Raw genomic sequence first — 20,587 nt, forward strand, 5'->3', positions numbered from 1 at the left:
GAACACCTACTCCTTCAAGGGTTTTTCTTTTCTTTTTACTATTTTCTACATTGTAGACTAATAGTGAAGACATCAAAACTATGAAATAACACACATGGAATCATGTAGTAAACCAAAAAATTGTTAAACAAATCAAAATATATTTGAGATTCCTCAAATAGCCACCCACTGCCTTGATGACAGCTTTGCACACTCTTGGCATTCTCTCAACTAGCTTCACCTGGAATGCTTTTCCAACAGTCTTGAAGGAGTTCCCACATAAGCTAAGCACTTGTCTGCTTTTCCTTCACTATTATTACATGATTCCATGTGTTATTTCATAGTTTCGATGTCTTCACTATTATTCTACAATGTAGAAATTAGTTTAAAAATGAATACAAAAAACTTGAATGAGTATGTGTTCTACAACTTTTGACTGGTAGTATAAATTGCATGGACTCTGCAATAATAGTGTTTAACATGACTTTTGAATGACGACATCTCTGTACCCCACCCAATTATCTGTAAGGTCCCTCAGTCGAGCAGTGAAATTCAACCACAAAGACCAGGGAGGTTCGTGACCTGAAAATAGTTGTCTAGCAATGATCAACAACCAATTTGACAAAACTTGAAGAATTTTGAAAAGAATAATGGGCAAATGTTGCACAATCCATGTTTGGAAAGCTCTTGGAGACTTACCCAGAAAGACTCACAGCTGTAATCACAGCCAAAGGTGATTTTTAACATGTATTGACTCAGGGGGTTGAATACTCATCTAATCAAGATATATTAGTGTTTTATTTTTTAACAAACGTTAGAATTTTTATGCCACTTTCATTAGAGTATTTTGTGTAGATAGTTGACAATTAAATCTATTTTAATCCTACTGTTTAACACCACAATGTGTAGAAAGTCAAGGTGTGTGAATACTTTGTGAAGGCAATGTAGAAACGTACCATTGTTACATATTTAGACTGGTGCTAGAGCATAATGAATAGGAGGTTGAAAAGTTGCAGAATTGTCCTTTAATGTAATTCTCCTAACCTTTTACCTAAATTCTCCTAACCTTTTACCTAAATTCTCCTAACCTTTTACCTAAATTCTCCTAACCTTTTACCTAAATTCTCCTAACCTTTTACCTAAATTCTCCTAACCTTTGTCGTTGTAGTTCTCTTAACCACCAACATAAATTCTCCTTTGTTACAACACAACCAGATTTCAGAGAAAGATGTACTGAGTGTAAAAAACATTTGGAACACCTTCCTAATATTGATTTGCACCCGCCTTTGCCCTCAGAACAGCGTCAATTTGTCAGGGCCTGCTACAAGGTGTCAAGCGTTCCACAGGAATGTTGGCTCCATGATTCCCACAGTTGTGTCACATTAGCTGGATGTCCTTTGGGTGTTGGATCATTCTTGATACACATGGGGAAACTGTTTTAAAGTGGAAAAACCCAGCAGAGTTGGAGTTCTTGACACACTCAAACCGGTACGCCTGGCACTTACTACCATACCCTGTTCAAAGACACTTAAATATTTTGTCTTGCACATAAACAATCCATGTCTCATTTGTCTCGAGGCTTAAAAAATATTCTTAAACCTGTCTTCTTCCCTTCATCTACACTGATTTTGAAGTGGATGTAACAAGTGACATCAATAAAGGATCATAGCTTTCTCTTGTTTTCACCTGGTCAGTCTCATTGAAAGATGTGTTCCTAATGTTTTGTACACTCGGTGTATAATACTACACGTCCTCCAAGATTTCTGATAAGTTATGTCATCCAATCCGTATGCTTTTGTACGACCAGGTAAGACGTATGATTATTGTACGACTGCTATTCCATTCGTAATGTATCATACTAAATGAAGGCGAACATATTTGCGTACCAAATCTTCAGAATTGCCCTGAGGCCAGGTTGAACATCTAGCCTAGGGGTTCACTTGCTGTAGCTGAAATGTGGACATTCAGTTATAGTAACCTGTTCTTATGCAGCAACAAGATGCTGTCACTCCCCATTGAAACCCCAAACTTCCTGTTTTGAGATGAGTGCTTGTTATTGGACTAGGGAGGGTCCTAAAATAGCCGGAACAAGTAAATAATCAGCCTTCTGGCATTTAATGAACACTGCTGCTGGGGCAGGGAACACCCCAACACTCCCTGACCCCAGTGTGAAGACAAATCGGGATGTTTTTTGACATCCTGCTGGTTTTGTCCTTTTACTGGAAGGGCAGCCAGGTGAATCAAGTTCAGAACATCGTTGGGTAGTTAAGCAAATTTTAATGTTTTTTCTTCCCACATGTTTAACCTGTTTCCCGTTTGGTGTATGCAGTTGAAATGCTTACTGTTCTGTTTCACTTTGTCTTTCAGGTCATACCACATACTGAGTGTTCATAATGTCTGAACATTTAGATGAAAATTGATGTTCGGAATAGTTTTATTTTATTACAGTGGAATCTGTCAGATCTTTTGCATTTCAAAAAGAAAACAAACCACACGCGACAACACACTTTAGGATCTACCTTTCTTTGAAAAAGAAAGCATCTGTCGAAGCTACAGTGCTTCCCCCAGAGACCTCCGTGGGTGACGATGCCTGTGCAAGCGCCGCAATGGACGGAATTCCTGCTGTGTCCCATCTGCACACAGCTGTTCGAGGAGAGCCTCCGCAAGCCCATCAGCCTGGGCTGCGGCCACACCGTCTGCAAGATGTGCCTGAACAAGCTGCATCGCAAGGCCTGCCCCTTCGACCAGACGGCTATCGCTACCGACATTGAGCTGCTGCCAGTCAACACAGCCCTGCTGCAGCTGGTGGGAGGACAGGTGAGACAGACGCTAGGTTGGTACTATTTGCTAGGCAAGGCTATACAACGGGTGTATATTTGACTGTGAAATACTTACAAGCACTTTCCCAACAATGCAGTTTAAAAAGTAAGAAAATTAGCAAATAAAAATAGTAACACAAATAACAATAACAAGGCTAGATACACAAGAGGTACCGAGTCAATGTGCAGGGTTACGAGGTAGTTGAGATAATACAGTGCATTTGGAAAATATTCAGACCCCTTGACTTTCATCACATTTTGTTACGTTACAGCCTTATTCTAAAATTAATTTAGAATGTTTTCCTTCAATCTACACACAATACCCCATATTGACAAAGTGAAAACAGGTTTTTAGAACTTTTAGGAAATGTATTAAACATAAAACTACTTTATTTACATAATTATTCAGACCCTTTGCTATGAGACTTGAATTTGAACTCCGGTGCATCCTGTTTCCATTTCTCATCCTTGAGATGTTTCTACAACTTGATTGGAGTCCACCTGTTGTAAATTCAATTGATTGGACATGATTTGGAAAGGCACACACCTGTGTATGTAAGGTCCCATGGTTGACAGTGCATGTCAGAATAAAATCCAAGCCATGAGGTCAAAGGAATTGTCCGTATGGCTCAGAGACAGGATTGTGTCGAGGCACAGATCTGGGGAAGGGTACCAAAATATTTCTGCAGCATTGAAGGTCCTCAAGAACACAGTGACCTCCATCATTCTTCAATGGAAGTTTGGAACCACCAAGACTCTTCCTAGAGCTGGCTGCCTGTCTAAACTGAGCAATCGGGGGAGAAAAGCCTTGGTCAGGGTGGTGACCAAAAACCCAATGGTCATTCTGACAAGGCTCCAGAGTTCCTCTGTGGAGATAGTTGTCCTTCTGGAAGGTTCTCCCAACTCTGCAGCACTCCACCAATCAGGCCTTTATGGGGGAGTGGCCAGACGGAAGCCACTCCTCAGTGAAAAGCACCATTTTCCACCGCCATGATGGTGGCTAATGCAACTTCCTGATATTGTGCCCTGCTTTCAGTCAGGGGTAAACAACAGACTGCTGCAACCTGATTGGCAGAATGCGATACGCAACTTCCGGGACTAGCATTTCTAGGCGTTAGCCACTTCAGCATGTTTGTGGAAAATTGTGTTTCATAAAGGAAAGTATGTATGTCCCCTCGCGGTTTCTTGCCATTTTTTAAATCTAGTTAACGGGGAAGTCAATGGCTTTGCAGCCTGAATGGAGAATCTTTTAGGTACGAACCGGTCCACAGGGGATACCAGTGTATTGCCGGCTGCATACAACGCGTTTGTCGGTAAGATGGAAACGACTCAATATTGCCATCTGCCGGCCTTTGGGCTAAGTGGATTTCAGTGTGTTCTAGACCTGTGTCAGTGGTCTTCATCTCTCTATTGTTTGAATCAAATATTAAACCTATGCTGTACCTCACCCTGCTTTCACCCCTTCCAGGGCTGACCCACACACACTCAAATGTTTTTTTTTGCATTAAGGTCACCCAGAGCATTTGGGACCATCTGCCAATATGGCTGGTAAGCTTAGACATTTCCCAGCCAGTGCCAAAATCTACCAGCATTTGGCTGGTGTTATTTTTGCCTCCATAATCCCAAACAAACAGCCTTTGAAAAGGAGCTCACAAAGGTCTGCATTTGATTTCTCTGCAAACTATTGCAGTTTCATCCACAAGCACATGAAAGGGGAAGACTACACTGACCGTGTGAGACTGCCTGTGTATTTCTCTTAGTGTGTGTACGCACACGTGTCACATCTGTGTTTGTGTGTTCTCACGACACATACAAGAGTGCCCTTTAGTTCTCTGATATGAGGAAAAGGGAAACTAGATCTGTCCCTATCAAGTGGTTCAAAAGATACTGGATGTAAATTACTTCCTGTTTTGAATGGCTTGTTCTCTACTCTGGCTTTTGGGAAATGATGGCACAGTATACTGAGTCCTAGATCTGTTTGTACTGTCTGACCAACTCTAATGGTCACGCCCACACATTATCTGGGACCAGGCTACAATGCACCCCCATTGGATATGAATGCCAGGCAATCTGGATAGACTCTTGGGGCAATATCTCAATCCTTTGGCGTACAAATCTTCTGTTGATACCAAAGTCTTAGAAGAACCCTGCAGATTTTTTTTATTTAGATTTATTTTATTTCACCTTTATTTAACCAGGTAGGCCAGTTGAGAACAAGTTCTCATGTACAACTGTGACCTCGCCAAGATAAAGCAAAGCAGTGCAACAAAAACAACACAGAATTGTTATCATTAACACTGGAGTGATAGATGTGCAGATGATGTGCAAGTAGAGATACTGAGGTACAAAAGGGCAAGAGGGTAAGTAACAATATGGAGATGAGGTAGTAGGGTGTGCTATTTACAGATTGGCTGTGTACAGGTACAGTGATCGGTAAGCTGCTCTGACAGACTATGCTTAAAGTTAGAGAGGGCAATATAAGGCTTCGTGATTTTTGCAATTCGTTCCAGTCATTGGCAGCAGAGAACTGGAAGGAGAGGCAGCCAAATGAAGTGTTGGCTTTGGGGATGACCAGTGAAATATACCTGCTGGAGCGTGTGCTACGGGTGGGTGTTGCTATGGTGACCAGTGAGCTGAGATAAGGTGGAACTTTACCGAGCAAAGACTTATAGATGACATGGAGCCAGTGGGTTTGGCGACGAATATGTAGTGAGGGCCAGCCAACGAGAACATACAGGTCGCAGTGGTGGGTAATATATGGGGATTTGGTGACAAAGCGGATGGCACTGTGATAGACTACATCCAGTTTGCTTAGTAGAGTGTTGGGGGCTATTTTGCAAATGACATCGCCGAAGTCAAGGATCGGTAGGATAGTCCGTTTTACGAGGGTATGTTTGGCAGCATGAGTGAAGGAGGCTTTGTTGCGAAATAGGAAGCCCATTCTATATTTAATTTTGGATTGGAGATGCTTAATGTGAGCGTGGAAGGAGAGTTTACAGTCTAACCAGACACCTAGGTATTTGTAGTTGTCCACATATTCTAGGTCAGAAACGTCCAGAGTAGTGATGCTAGTCGTGCGGGGGAGTGGGGGCAGCAATCAGTTGAAGAGCATGCACTTAGTTTTACTAGATACTATCCCATCCTCACACTTCTGTGAGGGGGGGTCATTTACACTTGTTTGTCAGGTTGCAATCGACGGTTCATTCGATCATGTGTCAGATGTTTGCGGAGACCATTTTCAGGATTGTGCTTCTCTTATGGATTGTTTAAGGAGCGTTCTGAACCATCTCACTATATTCCCCATTTGGGATATTTCAGATGTGTTAAGAAGATGGACAGGGACTCTGCTGCCCTAGCTTCAGGGGGAAGCTGGTTTCACCATTGAGGTGCCAGGACAGAGAAGAGCTTGGGCTGAGTGGGAGCTGCCCTCCCGTAGGGGTGGGGCCAAGAGACCAGAGGTGGCTGAACAGTCTACTTGGGTTGATGTGTAGGGTTTGAGCAGAACCTTAAGGTAGGGACTCTGTCCGTAGGCATGTACCATGGCCTTGTAGTGGATCCGAGCTTCGACTGGAAGCCAGTGGAGTCTACGGAGGAGGGAATTTAGGAAGGTTGAACACCAGGCGGGCTGCAGCGTTTTGGATCATTTTCAGGGGTTTGATGGCACAAGCGGGGAGCCCAGCCAACAGTGAGTTGCAGTAATCCAGACGGGAGAGGACAAGTGCCTGGATTAGGACCTGCGGCGCTTCCTGTGTGCGTTAGGGTCGTACTCTATGGATGTTGTAGAGCAGAAGCGAGTCATTGCTTTGATGTTTGCAGAGAATGATAGGGTGTTGTCCAGGGTCACACCAAGGTTCTTTGCACTTCTTTGGTCACACCAAGGTTCTTTGCAGGCCTTCCCCGGAAGGAAGAGCAGCTCCGTCGTGTTGAGTTTGAGGTGGTGAACCGACAACCAAGCTGAGATATCTGCCAGGCAAGTGGAGATGCATGTCACCACCTGGGTGTCAGAAATATAAAAGTAGTTGAGGGCAATCCACATACCAATGATAGGAGAGACCATGTGAGGCTATGATGCAACTGAGTGACTTTGTGTAATAGTGTGAAAAGGAGAGGGTCTAGAACCGAGCCCTGAGGGACACCAGTAGTGAGAGTATGTGGTGCAGACACAGATCCTCTCCATGTCACCTCGTAGGAGCGACCTACCAGGTAGGATGCAATCCAAGAGTGTGTAGAGCTTGAGACACTCAGCCCTGAGAGGGTGAGGAGGAGATTCTGATGGTTCACGGTGTCAAAGGCAGCAGATAGATCTAGGAGGATGAGAACAGAGAGTCCGTTTTGGCACTGCGGAGAGCCTCCGTGACAAAGAGAAGAGCGATCTCGGTTGAGTGACCCATCTTACAGCCTGACTGGTTAGGGTCAAGAATATCGTTCTGAGAGAGATGGCGAGAGAGCTGGTCAGACGGTGCGCACAAGTGTTTTGGAAAGAAAAGCAAGAAGTTTATTGGTTTCTTGAAGGGATGCAGACAGTGATGAGGGAAGTGAAGAATGGGAGAAGGTCTCCAGAGATGGTCTGAAGGAGGTGACAAGTGGGCAGGTTGTCGGGCGGCCAGGCCTCACTAGTCGCAGGATTTTTCAAAGCGGTTGACAGTCGTTCGCAGGGAGCGGGTGGATGATTGGGGGAGAAGGTGGAAAATGGTTTCCTAGGGTTAGAGGCAGAAGCTTGACATTTTGTGATAAAGTGGCTTCAGTAACGGATGCAGAGGAATATAAGGTAGGGAGGAGGGAGTGAAAGGATGATGGGTCCTCCGGAAGTTTAATTTTCCTCAGCTACCCACAGCTCTGTTCTGTAAGCTTGCAGTGAGTCACCATGGAGCAGTAGAGGAGGGCCGAGCTGGCCGGGAGGAAAGGGGAGATTGCGAGTCATAGGATGCGGAAAGGGAAGATGGTAGGGTCGACGAGGCAGAATCAGGAGACATGTGGGAGAAGGATTTAGCAGATGATGGGATAGAAGAGGAGAGTAGTGGGAGAGAGAGTGGCGATGGTGCATGACCATCTGGGTAGGGGCTAAGGGCTAGGGATGGATGAGAGGGAGGGGGTTGCCATGAGATTAGTAGACAAACAACCTCTAGTAAAGATGAGGTCAAACGTATTGCCTGCCTTGTGAGTGGGAGGGGACTGGGAAAGGGTGAGATCCAGGGGCAATGAAAGAGTTGGAGAGAAATTAATCAAAGGCAGATGTCAGGAGGTTGGAAGTCGCCAAGTATGAAGAGCAGTGAGCCATCATCAGAAAGTTAGATTATCAAGATGTCAAGCACATTGAGGAACTCTCAAAAGGGTACCTGGTGTGCGATAGGGTTGGGCGTACAGTTTCTGTTCCATACCGGGGTATACAGTATTAACGGATGTGCACATAATTAAAAAAAAATAAAAAATGTAAGTACAAAACTATTTAGGCAACAAGGATCTTGATCCAGGAAAGGATTGAATGCTGTAACCAAGAGGCTTGATTTTTGACGCCTAGCCACTTAGCTAGCAAGTTAGCAAACCAAATGCACAGCTGGAGCCCTGAGCTAGATATAATTTATTTGACACATCTTAGATTTCTTATAATTAATCCTAACTCATAAGCAGCGGTGTAGCACGCAGCCCCAGAGAGAGCAGCTGTGGAAGCAGTATTCTCTGGGGTGATACATGTCTTCGTCAGGGCCAAAAAGTCAATGAACTGAAGGGCAGCATAGGGTGAGAAACTCAGCGTTCTTGACCGCAGAATGCTGCCGGGGTGCAGGATTCCACATGGGTTGTGCGCATAGGGTGCATTAAATTAGAAGGGTTGCAGCCAAGGGGTGGGGAGTGTCTAATGCCTACAGGGAGAGGAGGGAACTGGGATAGAAAACACACACGCGCACACAGTTGCCAAAGCTACAAAATGAGAATCTGAAAATGACTAGGTAAGATACTCAAGTGAGAGTGGAGCCCTCCTCTCTTTCCTTCCTCCAATAAATCTGCAGAACAGTCTTTGTTTCGGCAACGGTCTTCGTTTTGACAACGACACCGCCGCTGACACTGATTACCAAAACCTCAACAGTCACAAATTGCCCTGCCCCTTAATCCTGGTTGATGTGTCAACAATCATCTGCAAGTTATGAGCAGTTCACACCACAAGTACGCAACTGGGGAGACATATAGCACTTAAAGCAGATGGCCCTAGATAGCAAAAAGACTACCAGACAGCAACTCAAATTATACTTATCACTCCTGGAGATATCAGGAGTCCTCTAGCTATAGATTTAAGTATTTGTTTCTCTCTTTTTGCACACACACACACACACACACACACACACACACACACACACGTGTAAATGTAAGCTGCATTTCAACGTATGTGTTGTGACCTTGGTGTATTATATTCTCTCCCCAGGTGCCCAAACGGCAGCCGACCACCTTGGTGACAGGGGCAGAGGACATAGCCCACTATGAGAAAGCCAGTGAGTGTGTGGAGGAGCTGGCTCAGTACCTGAAACCCCTGAGCAACAGCAGAGGTCAGTCAGATACCACCTCATCCTGCTACAGTCACAACCATTGCTCATGAATTGTGGGACAAGCCTCTATTAATTGCTCAACATATCATATTTAATAGCAACAGTTTCAACCACTCCTCTTTTTTTTATCCACTCACAATCCTCATTCTAGTCTAGTGCTCTCATTGTCTTCTTGAATGGTGCTTTCTCTCTCTCCCTCATCTTGAATGGTGCTTTCTCTTTCTCTCCCTCATCTTAAATGGTGCTTTCTCTTTCTCTCCCTCATATTGAATGGTGCTTTCTCTCTCTCTCCCTCATCTTGAATGGGACTTTCTCTCTCTCTCCCTCATCTTGAATGGTGCTTTCTCTCTCTCTCCCTCATCTTGAATGGGGCTTTCTCTCTCTCTCCCTCATCTTGAATGGGACTTTCTCTCTCTCTCCCTCATATTGAATGGTGCTTTCTCTCCCTCATCTTGAATGGTGCTTTCTCTTTCTCTCCCTCATATTGAATGGTGCTTTCCCCCTCTCTCCCTCATCTTGAATGGGACTTTCTCTTTCTCCCCCTCATATTGAATGGTGCTTTCTCTCTCTCTCCCTCATATTGAATGGTGCTTTCTCTCTCTCTCCCTCATCTTGAATGGGGCTTTCTCTCTCCCTCATCTTGAATGGGGCTTTTTCTCTCTCCCTCATCTTGAATGGTTCTCTCCCTCATCTTGAATGGTGCTTTTTCTCTCTCTCTCTCCCTCATCTTGAATGGTTCTCTCCCTCATCTTGAATGGTGCTTTTTCTCTCTCCCTCATCTTGAATGGTTCCCTCCCTCATCTTGAATGGTTCCCTCCCTCATCTTGAATGGTGCTTTCTCTCTCTCTCCCTCATCTTGAATGGTGCTTTCTCTCTCTCTCCCTCATCTTGAATGGTGCTTTCTCTCTCTCTCCCTCATCTTGAATGGGGCTTTCTCTCTCTCTCTCCCTCATCTTGAATGGTGCTTTTTCTCTCTCTCCCTCATCTTGAATGGTTCTCTCCCTCATCTTGAATGGGGCTTTTTCTCTCCCTCATCTTGAATGGTGCTTTCTCTCTCTCTCCCTCATATTGAATGATGCTTTCTCTCTCTCTCCCTCATCTTGAATGGTGCTTTCTCTCTCTCTCCCTCATCTTGAATGGTGCTTTTTCTCTCTCTCTCTCCCTCATCTTGAATGGTTCTCTCCCTCATCTTGAATGGGGCTTTTTCTCTCCCTCATCTTGAATGGGGCTTTCTCTCTCCCTCATCTTGAATGGGGCTTTCTCTCTCTCTCTCCCTCATCTTGAATGGTGCTTTTTCTCTCTCTCCCTCATCTTGAATGGTTCTCTCCCTCATCTTGAATGGGGCTTTTTCTCTCCCTCATCTTGAATGGTGCTTTTTCTCTCTCTCCCTCATCTTGAATGGGGCTTTTTCTCTCTCCCTCATCTTGAATGGTTCTCTCCCTCATATTGAATGGTGCTTTTTCTCTCTCCCTCATCTTGAATGGTTCCCTCCCTCATCTTGAATGGTTCCCTCCCTCATCTTGAATGGTGCTTTTTCTCTCTCTCTCCCTCATCTTTCCTTTTCCTCTCCTCCTTATCCATTTGCTTTGATACTTGTGTTTTGCTGTTCCACAATTTCCTCCTTATTGTTCACACTGGTTGTAAGTTGCTATGAATAAGCCTCTCTCACACTTCATCCTCTCCTCCAGGTGTGGGGCTGAGCACCAGCAGCGCCCAGAGTTCTCTGAGTCGGCCCATGCAGAGGAAGCTGGTGACCCTGGTGCACTGTCAGCTGGTGGAGGAGGAGGGCCGGGTGAGGGCCACGCGGGCGGCCAGGTCTCTGGGGGAGCGCACCGTCACTGAGCTCATTCTGCAGCACCAGAACCCCCAGCAGCTCTCCTCCAACCTGTGGGCTGCAGTCAGGGCAAGGGGCTGCCAGTTTCTCGGCCCAGGTAACACGTATACAATAGCGACGTGCCACTGACGTTCTAGCTTTCTCAGCCATCTTTTTTTCTGTGTTTTGAGTGGTGCAAAATCCATTTGTCACTTAAATCTCGCTGGATTGATTTGCTTTCCTTTTACTCCTGTGACTCTTTCGTACTCTTGCCTGTTCTTTTTCCCCCGTTAATGTTACAACCTCTGAAATGTTTGTAATGACCTGTCATACACACCCCGGTAATGGATGAACAGGGATCAAAGGGAATACATTGTCTTTAACAATGCTAAAGCTTGGTTGGGGATTTAAAGCATTGTCTCGACACTTACATCACAAGAAATAGGATGTGTTCATTTTTTGTGGAATTGAGAAATATATCATTTAATAGTTGAAATGATTACAAATTAGATGCTCTGAAATGAAAGCAACTTCCGAAAACGAACACTTGGATTATAGTGATATTATGTCTTATCTCAACTATAATGTGAAGTGTGTGTACACCTTATATATAATCTAGAGCTGAGCATGTTGTTTTGTAATCTGAGAGTATCCTGCTATTGACACTTGTTTTATGCAACAGCGCATTTGACTGCAGGTAGGTGTAGACAGAGCAAGTTTTTGGTGGTTGGAGCCCTGTCCCACCCCGTTATGTTAATAGTTTTATATATGCAAATACACCCAATGTATTTATGCAAATTAGGCACATTTTATTTGAACATCAAATCTAAAGTCTGGGCCCAAATGACATGTCAATGAATCTCATCTGAGGAAAAATGGTAAGCATATGTTGCGCTGTCTGTTGTAGCGATGCAGGAGGAGGCCCTGAAGCTGGTGCTTTTGGCTCTGGAGGACGGCTCCGCTCTATCCAGGAAGGTCCTGGTGCTGTTTGTGGTCCAGAGGTTAGAGCCACGCTTCCCCCAGGCCTCCAAGACAAGCATAGGCCATGTGGTGCAGCTCCTCTACAGGGCCTCCTGCTTCAAGGTAGGTCTGACACGACCTACAAACGGTGGTGTACAAAGTACTCAATTGTCATACTTGAGTAAAGTAAAGATTCCTTAATAGAAAATGACTCAAGTGAAATTCACAGTAAAATACTACTTAGATAAAAGTAGCCACCCTTGACCTTGATGACAGTTTTGCACACTCTTGGCATTCTCAACCAGCTTCACCTGGAATGCTTTTCCAACAGTCTTGGAGTTCCCACATATGCTGGGCACTTGTTGGCTGCTTTTCCTTCACTCTGCGGTCCAACTCATCCCAAACCATCTCAATTAGGTTGAGGTCGGATGATTGTGGAGGCCAGGTCATCTGATGCAGCACTCCATTACTCTCCTTGGTCAAATAGCCCTTACACAGCCTGGAGGTGTGTTGGGTCATTGTCCTGTTGAAAAACAAATGATGGGATGGTGTACTGCTGTGGTAGCCCTGCTGATTAAGTGTGCCTTGAATTCTAAATAAATCAGTGTCACCAGCAAAGCACCATCACACATCCTCCTTCATGCTTTACGGTGGGAACCACACATGCGGCGATCATCCATTCATCTACTCTGTGTCTCACAAAGACACTGCGGTTGGAACCAAAAATCTAAAATTTGGACTCAGACCAAAGGACAGATTTCCACTGGTCTAATGTCCATTGTTTCTTGACCCAAGCAAGTCTCTTCTTATTGGTGTCCTTTTTAGTAGTGGTTTCTTTGCAGAAATTCGACCATGAAGACCTGATCGACGCAGTCTCCTCTGAATTGTTGATGTTGAGATGTGTCTGTGAAGCATTTATTTGGGCTGCGATTTCTGAGGCTGGTAACTCTAATGAACTTATCCTCTGCGGCAGAAGTAACTCTGGGTATTCCTTTCCTTTGGTGGTCCTCATGAGAGCCAGTTCAAAGTCCTTGACATTTTCCGCATTGACTGACCTTTGTGTCTTAAAGTAATGATGGACTTTCATTTCTCTTTGCTTATTTGAGCTGTACTTGCCATAATATGGACTTGGTCTTTTACCAAATAGAGCTATCTTCTGTATACCCCTACCTTGTCACAATACAACTGATTGGCTCAAATACATTAAGAAGGAAAGAAATTCCACAAATCAACTTTTACAAAGGCACACCTGTTAATTGAATTGCATTCCATGTGACGACCTCATGAAGCTGGTTGAGAGAATGCCAAGAGTATGCAAAGCTGTCAAGGCAAAGGGTGGCTACTTTGAAGAATCTGAAATATAAAATAGGTAAGTGATTAATTTCATCTCTATTTCTGACTTGTGTAACTCTTCTACTTGGCTGGTTACTGTTTGTAAGGATTTTTCTGCTGGGCTATGTTCTCAAATAATTGTAAGGTATGCTTTCGCCGTGAAGCATTTTTGAAATCTGACACAGTGGTTGGATTCACAAGAAGTTAATCTTTAAACATATGTAAAATAGTTGTATCTTTTCTGAATTTTTATGAGTATTTCTGTATTTGAATTTGTCGCTCTGCAACCTCCCTGGATGTTGGCCAGGTGGGACACTAGTCCCACATACCCTAGAGAGGTTAACACTTTTTTGGTTACTACATGATTCCATATGTGTTATTTCATAGTTTTGATGGCTTCACTATTATTCTACAATGTAGAAAATAGTAAAAATAAAGAAACCCTTGAATGAGACTGTGTGTCCAAACCTTTGACTGGTACTGTACACCCATGCAAACATACACATGGCCGTGATCTGACTGACTGTGTCTCGGAGAGAGTTGTGATATGCAAAAAAAAAAGTTACATTCACACATGCGTATTAATTAACAAATATAAGAACCCACCAAATTGTTAATTCTTATTACATGATTCTAAGACCAGCATAGGCCATGCGGTGCAGCTCCTTTAGAGACTACTGCTTTAGGGCACGCAACTGAAAAGGTTTTAAAACATTTTAACAGAAAATGAAAATGGGAGGTAAGTCCTCCCAGTCCCTTTCAGTGCATTTTCTTCCTATTCGTGTAGTCAGTCTAATAAGCACAACTCGGATGTATCTGCCCTGATTTTGTCCTGTCTGTCATCCCGTGTATTCAGGTGACCAAGCGTGACGAGGACTCGTCCCTGATGCAGTTGAAGGAGGACTTCTGGACGTACGAGGCGCTGCGGCGCGAACACGACTCCCAGATCGTCCAGATCGCAATGGAGGGTGGCCTCCGCATCGCCCCTGACCAGTGGTCTTCCCTGCTCTACGGGGACCAGTCGCACAAGTCCCACATGCAGTCCATCATTGACAAGGTGTGTAGGAAGTGTGTGTTTTTATGTGATGGACCACATTTTGCTATAACATGACTGTTGTCCTAGCCATAGTGGTGTTGCTGTAAATTGAACAGGGATTTTGTGTGTGTGTGTCAGTTGCAGACGCCAGCGTCGTTTGCTCAGAGTGTTCAGGAGCTGACCATCGCCCTGCAGAGGACAGGTGACCCGGCCAACCTGAACCGCCTGCGACCACACCTGGAGCTGCTAGCCAACATCGACCCAAGTCCAGGTTGCTCCATTTTACATCGCACCACTACCCTTTTTACTGTATCGTCCCGACCCGGACCGAACTGTGCTGGCTCTATTTTATTGTCAGCTCAGTACAGCTTTATTTGGCTTGATTCGGCTCAGCAGTGTGACAAGTCATCAACACTCTCACTTTAAAAATGTGGAGTAAGTTGTATACCTTTTCAGATCAGTAAAAGAAACCCAAATTGAAATGCTTTTTTAAATGTAAGCAACATTGTGCCGTACATTCATAGTGCCTGTTAGTGCTCTTCCAGGTACAACGCATCTAACTGAAAAATACCTGTCTTGTCCTCCATCTTAGACTCCCCTCCCCCCACGTGGGAGCTGCTGGACACGGGCTTGGTGGCAGTGAAGACTGTGGTACACGGCCTGGTGGACTTCATCCAGAACCACAGCAAGAAGGGGAGCGACCCACAACAGGTCTGAATCTAGAAACCCATACCTCAAAATAATATCTAAATCAATAGAACAGGTCTGAAATTCTAGGTAATGCCAGGGTCATGTTCATTAGGGCATGATACGTCATTTTTCTGCCTGATGAACACGACCCATGTTTGACTCTGGAATGATACTAGTAATGGCAGTCTATAGTTGTCTGTTGGTTTATGACCATAACAGTAACGATAACAACATATTTTGGTTTGTCAATTTTAACATTTCCCCCTCCCCAGCCACCCCAGCACAGTAAATACAAGACGTACATGTGTCGGGACATGAAGCAGAAGGGGGGCTGTCCTCGAGGAACCAGCTGCACCTTCGCCCACTCTCAGGACGAGCTAGAAAAGTGAGTACAACTCTACACCCTGAGACACTCCCAATGGGGGATCATTGGACAGAATCCACATTTTACTTAACGGTAAATGATGTATTGATGTTTGGTGGAAAGTTCAATTCAGCACTGCTAGTGTGACAGCAATCATTAGGCCAGACACAGGTGTTGAAACCTCTTTCACTAACCATGTCTTTCTCCTTCTTTCTGAAGGTACCGTAAGATGAACAAGCGGCTGGCTGCCCGCCGGCCCCTCAGCTTATCCCTGACGCAGCTGAACGAGGTTGGCCTATTGCCCGAGGAGGTGGGGATGCTGGAGGGGCTGGCACACAAGGGCTTGACGAATGGCATGGTGGCGTCGGTCACAGGCTCCGCCCTGCCCCAGCTCATCTCCCGCGGTGCAGATCCCTCCTACGAGCCCATGATGCGGAAGCCCCAGTCCCAGGGAAGCCTAAGTGCCCCCAGCTCTCCTCCAGACTTGTGAGTAGATGGACATCCACAGCATCTGTCACACACACACACATACACACACACACACACACACACTGAAATCCTTTGTCTTTCTCAGACTGGACCCGGTGCCCAATCGGGCCATGGCCCATCCCAGGATGGCAGTGGACCACCTGGCCATGCACAAGCAGATGCCCAGGAGGCCCTCCATGTACCCCCCTCAGCAGGGAGAACTCTTCTACCCCCCTGAGCCCAGGGCACCTCCATCAGTCCTGCAGTATGAGGCCTCCCAGAACCCCCCAGGTAAGGCAGCACAAACTATATATATTTTTTTTGTGATTTCCTTTTTTTTTTGTATAGATCTATGTATCTCGAGCTTATGACTCATCAGCTGATTTAAAAACTGTTTCTCTCTGGGAGCAATTGGACTTGTATATCTCCCAGTCGTGTGGTTTCATTGTGCTTATCTAACACCAATCATGTTGTCACTATTCTGTGTCCTGTCAGGTAACCCCCCCTACCCCTACCAGCCCTCTCAGTACCCACCCCAGACTCGCTACGTCCGAAACCCCCCTCCCACCAACGACCCGGCCTTGCCCTCCTACCCCGGCACCTACCCCCAGGAGCGCCAGTGTCCCCCTCCCCCTCAGCTCTCGAGTTCCCACTTCTCCAATGCCAACCCCCAAGGGTTTGCGCCTCCTCCGCATTATGACGGCCGTCGACACCCCGCCTACCCCCCTCCACCACCACAGTCCTATCCCCACCGGGAGGACCCCTCCATGCCTGCGGACGAGGCCTCCAGAGAAAGATACCTTCCTGAGGGTTACCACCCCTCTGGCCCCCACCCCAGCCACATGAGGCCCTACACCCCCAGGGTAAGAACAGGTCTGCAGTACGAGGCTCTGCTAAAGGACAGTATACATTACTCTGCCACTTATGCAATTACTTTTTAGTAGTTCAGTCATCAGCCTTACTCAGATTGAGTAAATTACCTTATTCAGCTAATCACAATAAGTGTTCAGGATAAATCCACTTCAAAAATGTATTTCCATCACTGCAAAAGTGCCCTACAGTAAAGGTGTCTACATGTCCTGTTGTACAGGAGTCTTACAGCCGGCCCCAGCCCACTCCCAGTCTGGACTACTTGCACCGCCGACGCCAGGAGATCATGGCCCAGCTGGAAGACGGGAAGCAGGTCACTCCCCCACCCTTTGCCCCCTCACCTACTCTGCCACACCACTACGAGTCCAACTACACACAGGAGGTAAGAGGGAACTCTCGACTGGTGTCTGTGGTTATATTCAGTGGTAGCCCCAGGTGCTGTCACCGCAGTTAGTTACTTCAAAGAATAGGTTGATTTAAAAATACTGTGTTTGTGTCACAGCAACAGCAGTACTTGGAAAACTCACAAGCGTTTTCAAAGTACCGCGAGCCAGACTACGCGAGCCAGTACTCTCCTTGGTCATGTGACACTATCGGCTCCTACATTGGCAGCAAGGAGGGGAAGTCCAGAGACAGTATGGAGAGGATGGTGAGTGTCTTTAATGATCTAATCCCATTCAATGTCCTGTTTGTTTGTAAAGCTTGACTGCTTTTTAACATACCAAATCTATCTAAAGCTCAAAACATTTTCCAAAGCTCATTGTCTTGCAATAGGTCAAACATCTTTGCATTTTTTCTTCTTTGACAGATGTTAACTATTCTATAGCTTTTTTTCCTTTTACACCATGTTGACTGATTAAAGGTTACTTGCACCTTATGTACTAATCAAAGGTCACCAGAAGCCAATTGAAGTGCTGAGATTTATTGAGAACACGGTTAAACTCAACAAATACTCCTTCAACTACAGTTTTCACTGGAGTGGGTCTGGTAGTTTCTCTATGCAACATTATATAACTAATTCCACTGGTTGTGGCCTCTATGGGTGTTGTAGAACGCTGAGGGGAAAGGTGTGGAAGGCAGGCGCAGGGCTGCCGAGGCCAGAGATGACGACCCTATCATCCCCTTCGGCTCTCTGCCCACCGTGTCACGCTTCGGGGTGATCTCCCGCACCCCCAAGACGGGCTACTTGACTGCCGGGCCAGGGCAGGCCATGACCCTCTCACAGGGGACCAATGGCCCCAAACACGGCGCTGCAACAGGTACAGCGAGAACTCGCACACCTTTTGGGTTTTGCTCTGTTCGCTGCATTTCGCAGAGTCTGACTGGCTCTTGTTGTCCCCATGCAGGGTGGGGTGCTGCCGGGTACAGCCAGCCCCCTCAGGCCCACCTCAGTGAACGGCCAGTCAAGGAGAGGGAGCAGCTGACGATGGAGCTCCAGCAGGTCAATCAGCAGATCAACAAGCAGACTGCCCAGGCGGACCATCCCAGCCCGGAGGAGTGGTCGTCAGGGAGCATCTCCAGCCAACAGCTGAGCCTGGAGCTCCACCATGTGGAGAGGGAGATCGGCAAGAGGACCCGCCAGATAGCCCTGGTGAGAGAGAGAGAGAGAGAGCGGCACAGAGATGGACAAATGGAGAGGGCGAAATAGCGCACACACACACACACACACAGCCTGCTTTGATCTCTAAAACGGCAATGTGAACAGGGGCAGGGCTGAAGGAGCCCTGGGCTAATGTCACTGCTACTGCTATCCCACTTATAAAATATGAAAGAGTGAAACACAACCGAGCCCAACAAGTGCAGCTTGAAAGCTTTTCTTCTGAGACAATATTGATGTACACTCTCAAATGTACAAGCATTGTCTCCCAGTCACTATTGTGGTGAACTGACAGTGGTGCCATTGTCCCCTTGCAGGAGCACCTTGTGAGTCATGATGGGAGTGGGGCGTATAAGCTGAAGCCCACTGAGAACGGGCAGAGAGCGGAGCACTCGTTGGTCCTCAGGTAAACAGGACACAGCAAGAGTAGTTTGTTCATCTCAACTGCTGTGCCATAAGGAACCGTTAAATTTGCTCCAGAATTCTCCCTTAAACAAAATATCTAAGATAAGAAATGCTGTCTTAGAAATTACCCACATTTTCTCACATTGTTTTTAAATGGCTTTTTATATATAAGAAGTTACAAACTACTGCCATTTGATGCTGTAAAATACACTACATTACCAAAAGTAAACTCGGCAAGCAAAGAAACGTCCCTTTTTCAGGACCCTGTCTTTCAAAAAGATAATTCGTAAAAATCCAAATTACTTCACAGATCTTCATTGTGAAGGGTTTAAATACTGTTTCCAATGCTTGTTCAATGAACCATAAGCAATTAATGAACATTCGTTAAGACCTTAACAACTTACAGACGGTAGGAAATTAAGGTCACAGTTATGAAAATTTAGGACACTAAAGAGGCCTTTCTACTGACTCTGGAAAACACCAAAAGAAAGATGCCCAGGGTCCCTGTTCATCTGTGTGAATGTGCCTTAGGCATGCTGCAAGGAGGCATGAGGACTGCAGATGTGGCCAGGACAATAAATTGTAATATCCATACTGTGAGACGCCTAAGACAGCGCTACAGGGAGACAGGACGGACAGCTGATGGTCCTCGCAATGGCAGACCACGTGTAACACCTGCACAGGATCGGTACATCCGAACATCACACCTGCGGGACAGGTACAGGATGGCAACAACAACTGCCCAAGTTACACCAGGAACGCACAATCCCTCCATCAGTGCTCAGACTGTCCTTAATTGGCTGAGAGAGAGAGGCAGGTCCTCACCAGACATCACCGGCAACAACGTTGCCTATGGGCACACACCCACCGTCGCTGGACTAGACAGGACTGGCAAAAAGGGCTCTTCACTGACAAGTCAGGTCGGATTCGCGTTTATCGTCGAAGGAATGAGCGTTACACCGAGGCCTGTACTCTGGAGTGGGATTGAATTGGAGGTGAAGGGTCCGTCATGGTCTGGGGCGGGGGCGGTGTGTCACATCATCATCTGCCTGCAATGACAACAAGCTCAGTCCATCTCAACTCTGTGAGTTACATGTGAAACATCCTCCTTCCTCGTGGTACCCTTCCTGCAGGCTCATCCTGACATGACCCTCCAGCATGACAATGCCACCAGCCATACTGCTCGTTCTGTGCGTGATTTCCTGCAGGACAGGAATGTCAGTGTTCTGCCATGGCCAGCGAAGAGCCTGGATCGCAATCCCATTGAGCACATCTGGGACCTGTTGGATTGGAGGGTGAGGGCTAGGTCCATCCATTCAGAATGTCGGGGAAATTGCAGGTGCCTTGGTGGAAGTGTGGGGTAACATCTCACAGCAAGAAGTTGTTGAATCTTATGTTCATACAAATATTTACACGTCACGCTTGCTGAAAATTAACACTGTAACAGTGAGAGGACTTTAAAAAAAAAAAATGTTTAGCTGAGTTTATAGGGACACCTGCTGGTCTAACATTCCAAATCATGGGCATTTAGTATGGAGTTGCCCCCCCCTCCCCCCCTTGCTGCTATAACAGCCTCCACTCTTCTGAGAAGGCTTTCCACTAGATGTTGGAACATTGTGGGGGGACTTGCTTCCATTCAGCCACAAGAGCATTAGTGAGGTCGGGCGATTAGGCCTGGCTCGCAGTCCGTGTTCCAATTCATCCCAAAGGTGTTCGAT

General features: G+C 46.0%; 1 protein-coding gene across 3 annotated transcripts in view; it reads left to right on the top strand.

Moving 5' to 3' along the window:
- The window catches only part of LOC110488062 (roquin-1), a 35,043-nt gene that overhangs the window by 4,467 nt on the left and 9,989 nt on the right, over nt 1-20,587 (top strand). The window contains exons 2-17 of one of the 3 annotated variants that reach the window (XM_036948947.2): nt 2,347-2,796; nt 9,214-9,334; nt 11,023-11,265; nt 12,055-12,230; nt 14,296-14,496; nt 14,614-14,746; nt 15,068-15,186; nt 15,438-15,550; nt 15,749-16,015; nt 16,104-16,288; nt 16,493-16,860; nt 17,088-17,249; nt 17,370-17,516; nt 17,919-18,126; nt 18,214-18,458; nt 18,782-18,870. In XM_036948947.2, the coding sequence (XP_036804842.1) occupies nt 2,566-2,796; nt 9,214-9,334; nt 11,023-11,265; nt 12,055-12,230; nt 14,296-14,496; nt 14,614-14,746; nt 15,068-15,186; nt 15,438-15,550; nt 15,749-16,015; nt 16,104-16,288; nt 16,493-16,860; nt 17,088-17,249; nt 17,370-17,516; nt 17,919-18,126; nt 18,214-18,458; nt 18,782-18,870 (3,008 nt within the window). In that variant the 5' untranslated portion in view covers nt 2,347-2,565. Of the gene's footprint in view, nt 1-2,346; nt 2,797-9,213; nt 9,335-11,022; nt 11,266-12,054; nt 12,231-14,295; nt 14,497-14,613; nt 14,747-15,067; nt 15,187-15,437; nt 15,551-15,748; nt 16,016-16,103; nt 16,289-16,492; nt 16,861-17,087; nt 17,250-17,369; nt 17,517-17,918; nt 18,459-18,781; nt 18,871-20,587 lie in introns of all 3 variants that reach the window. The other 2 variants (XM_036949018.2, XM_090187601.1) reach the window with 2 other exon arrangements.

The sequence above is a fragment of the Oncorhynchus mykiss genome, chromosome 1, assembly GCF_057628025.1.
Source record: "Oncorhynchus mykiss isolate SJ-2025 chromosome 1, ASM5762802v1, whole genome shotgun sequence".
NCBI classification, from domain to species: Eukaryota; Metazoa; Chordata; class Actinopteri; order Salmoniformes; family Salmonidae; genus Oncorhynchus; species Oncorhynchus mykiss.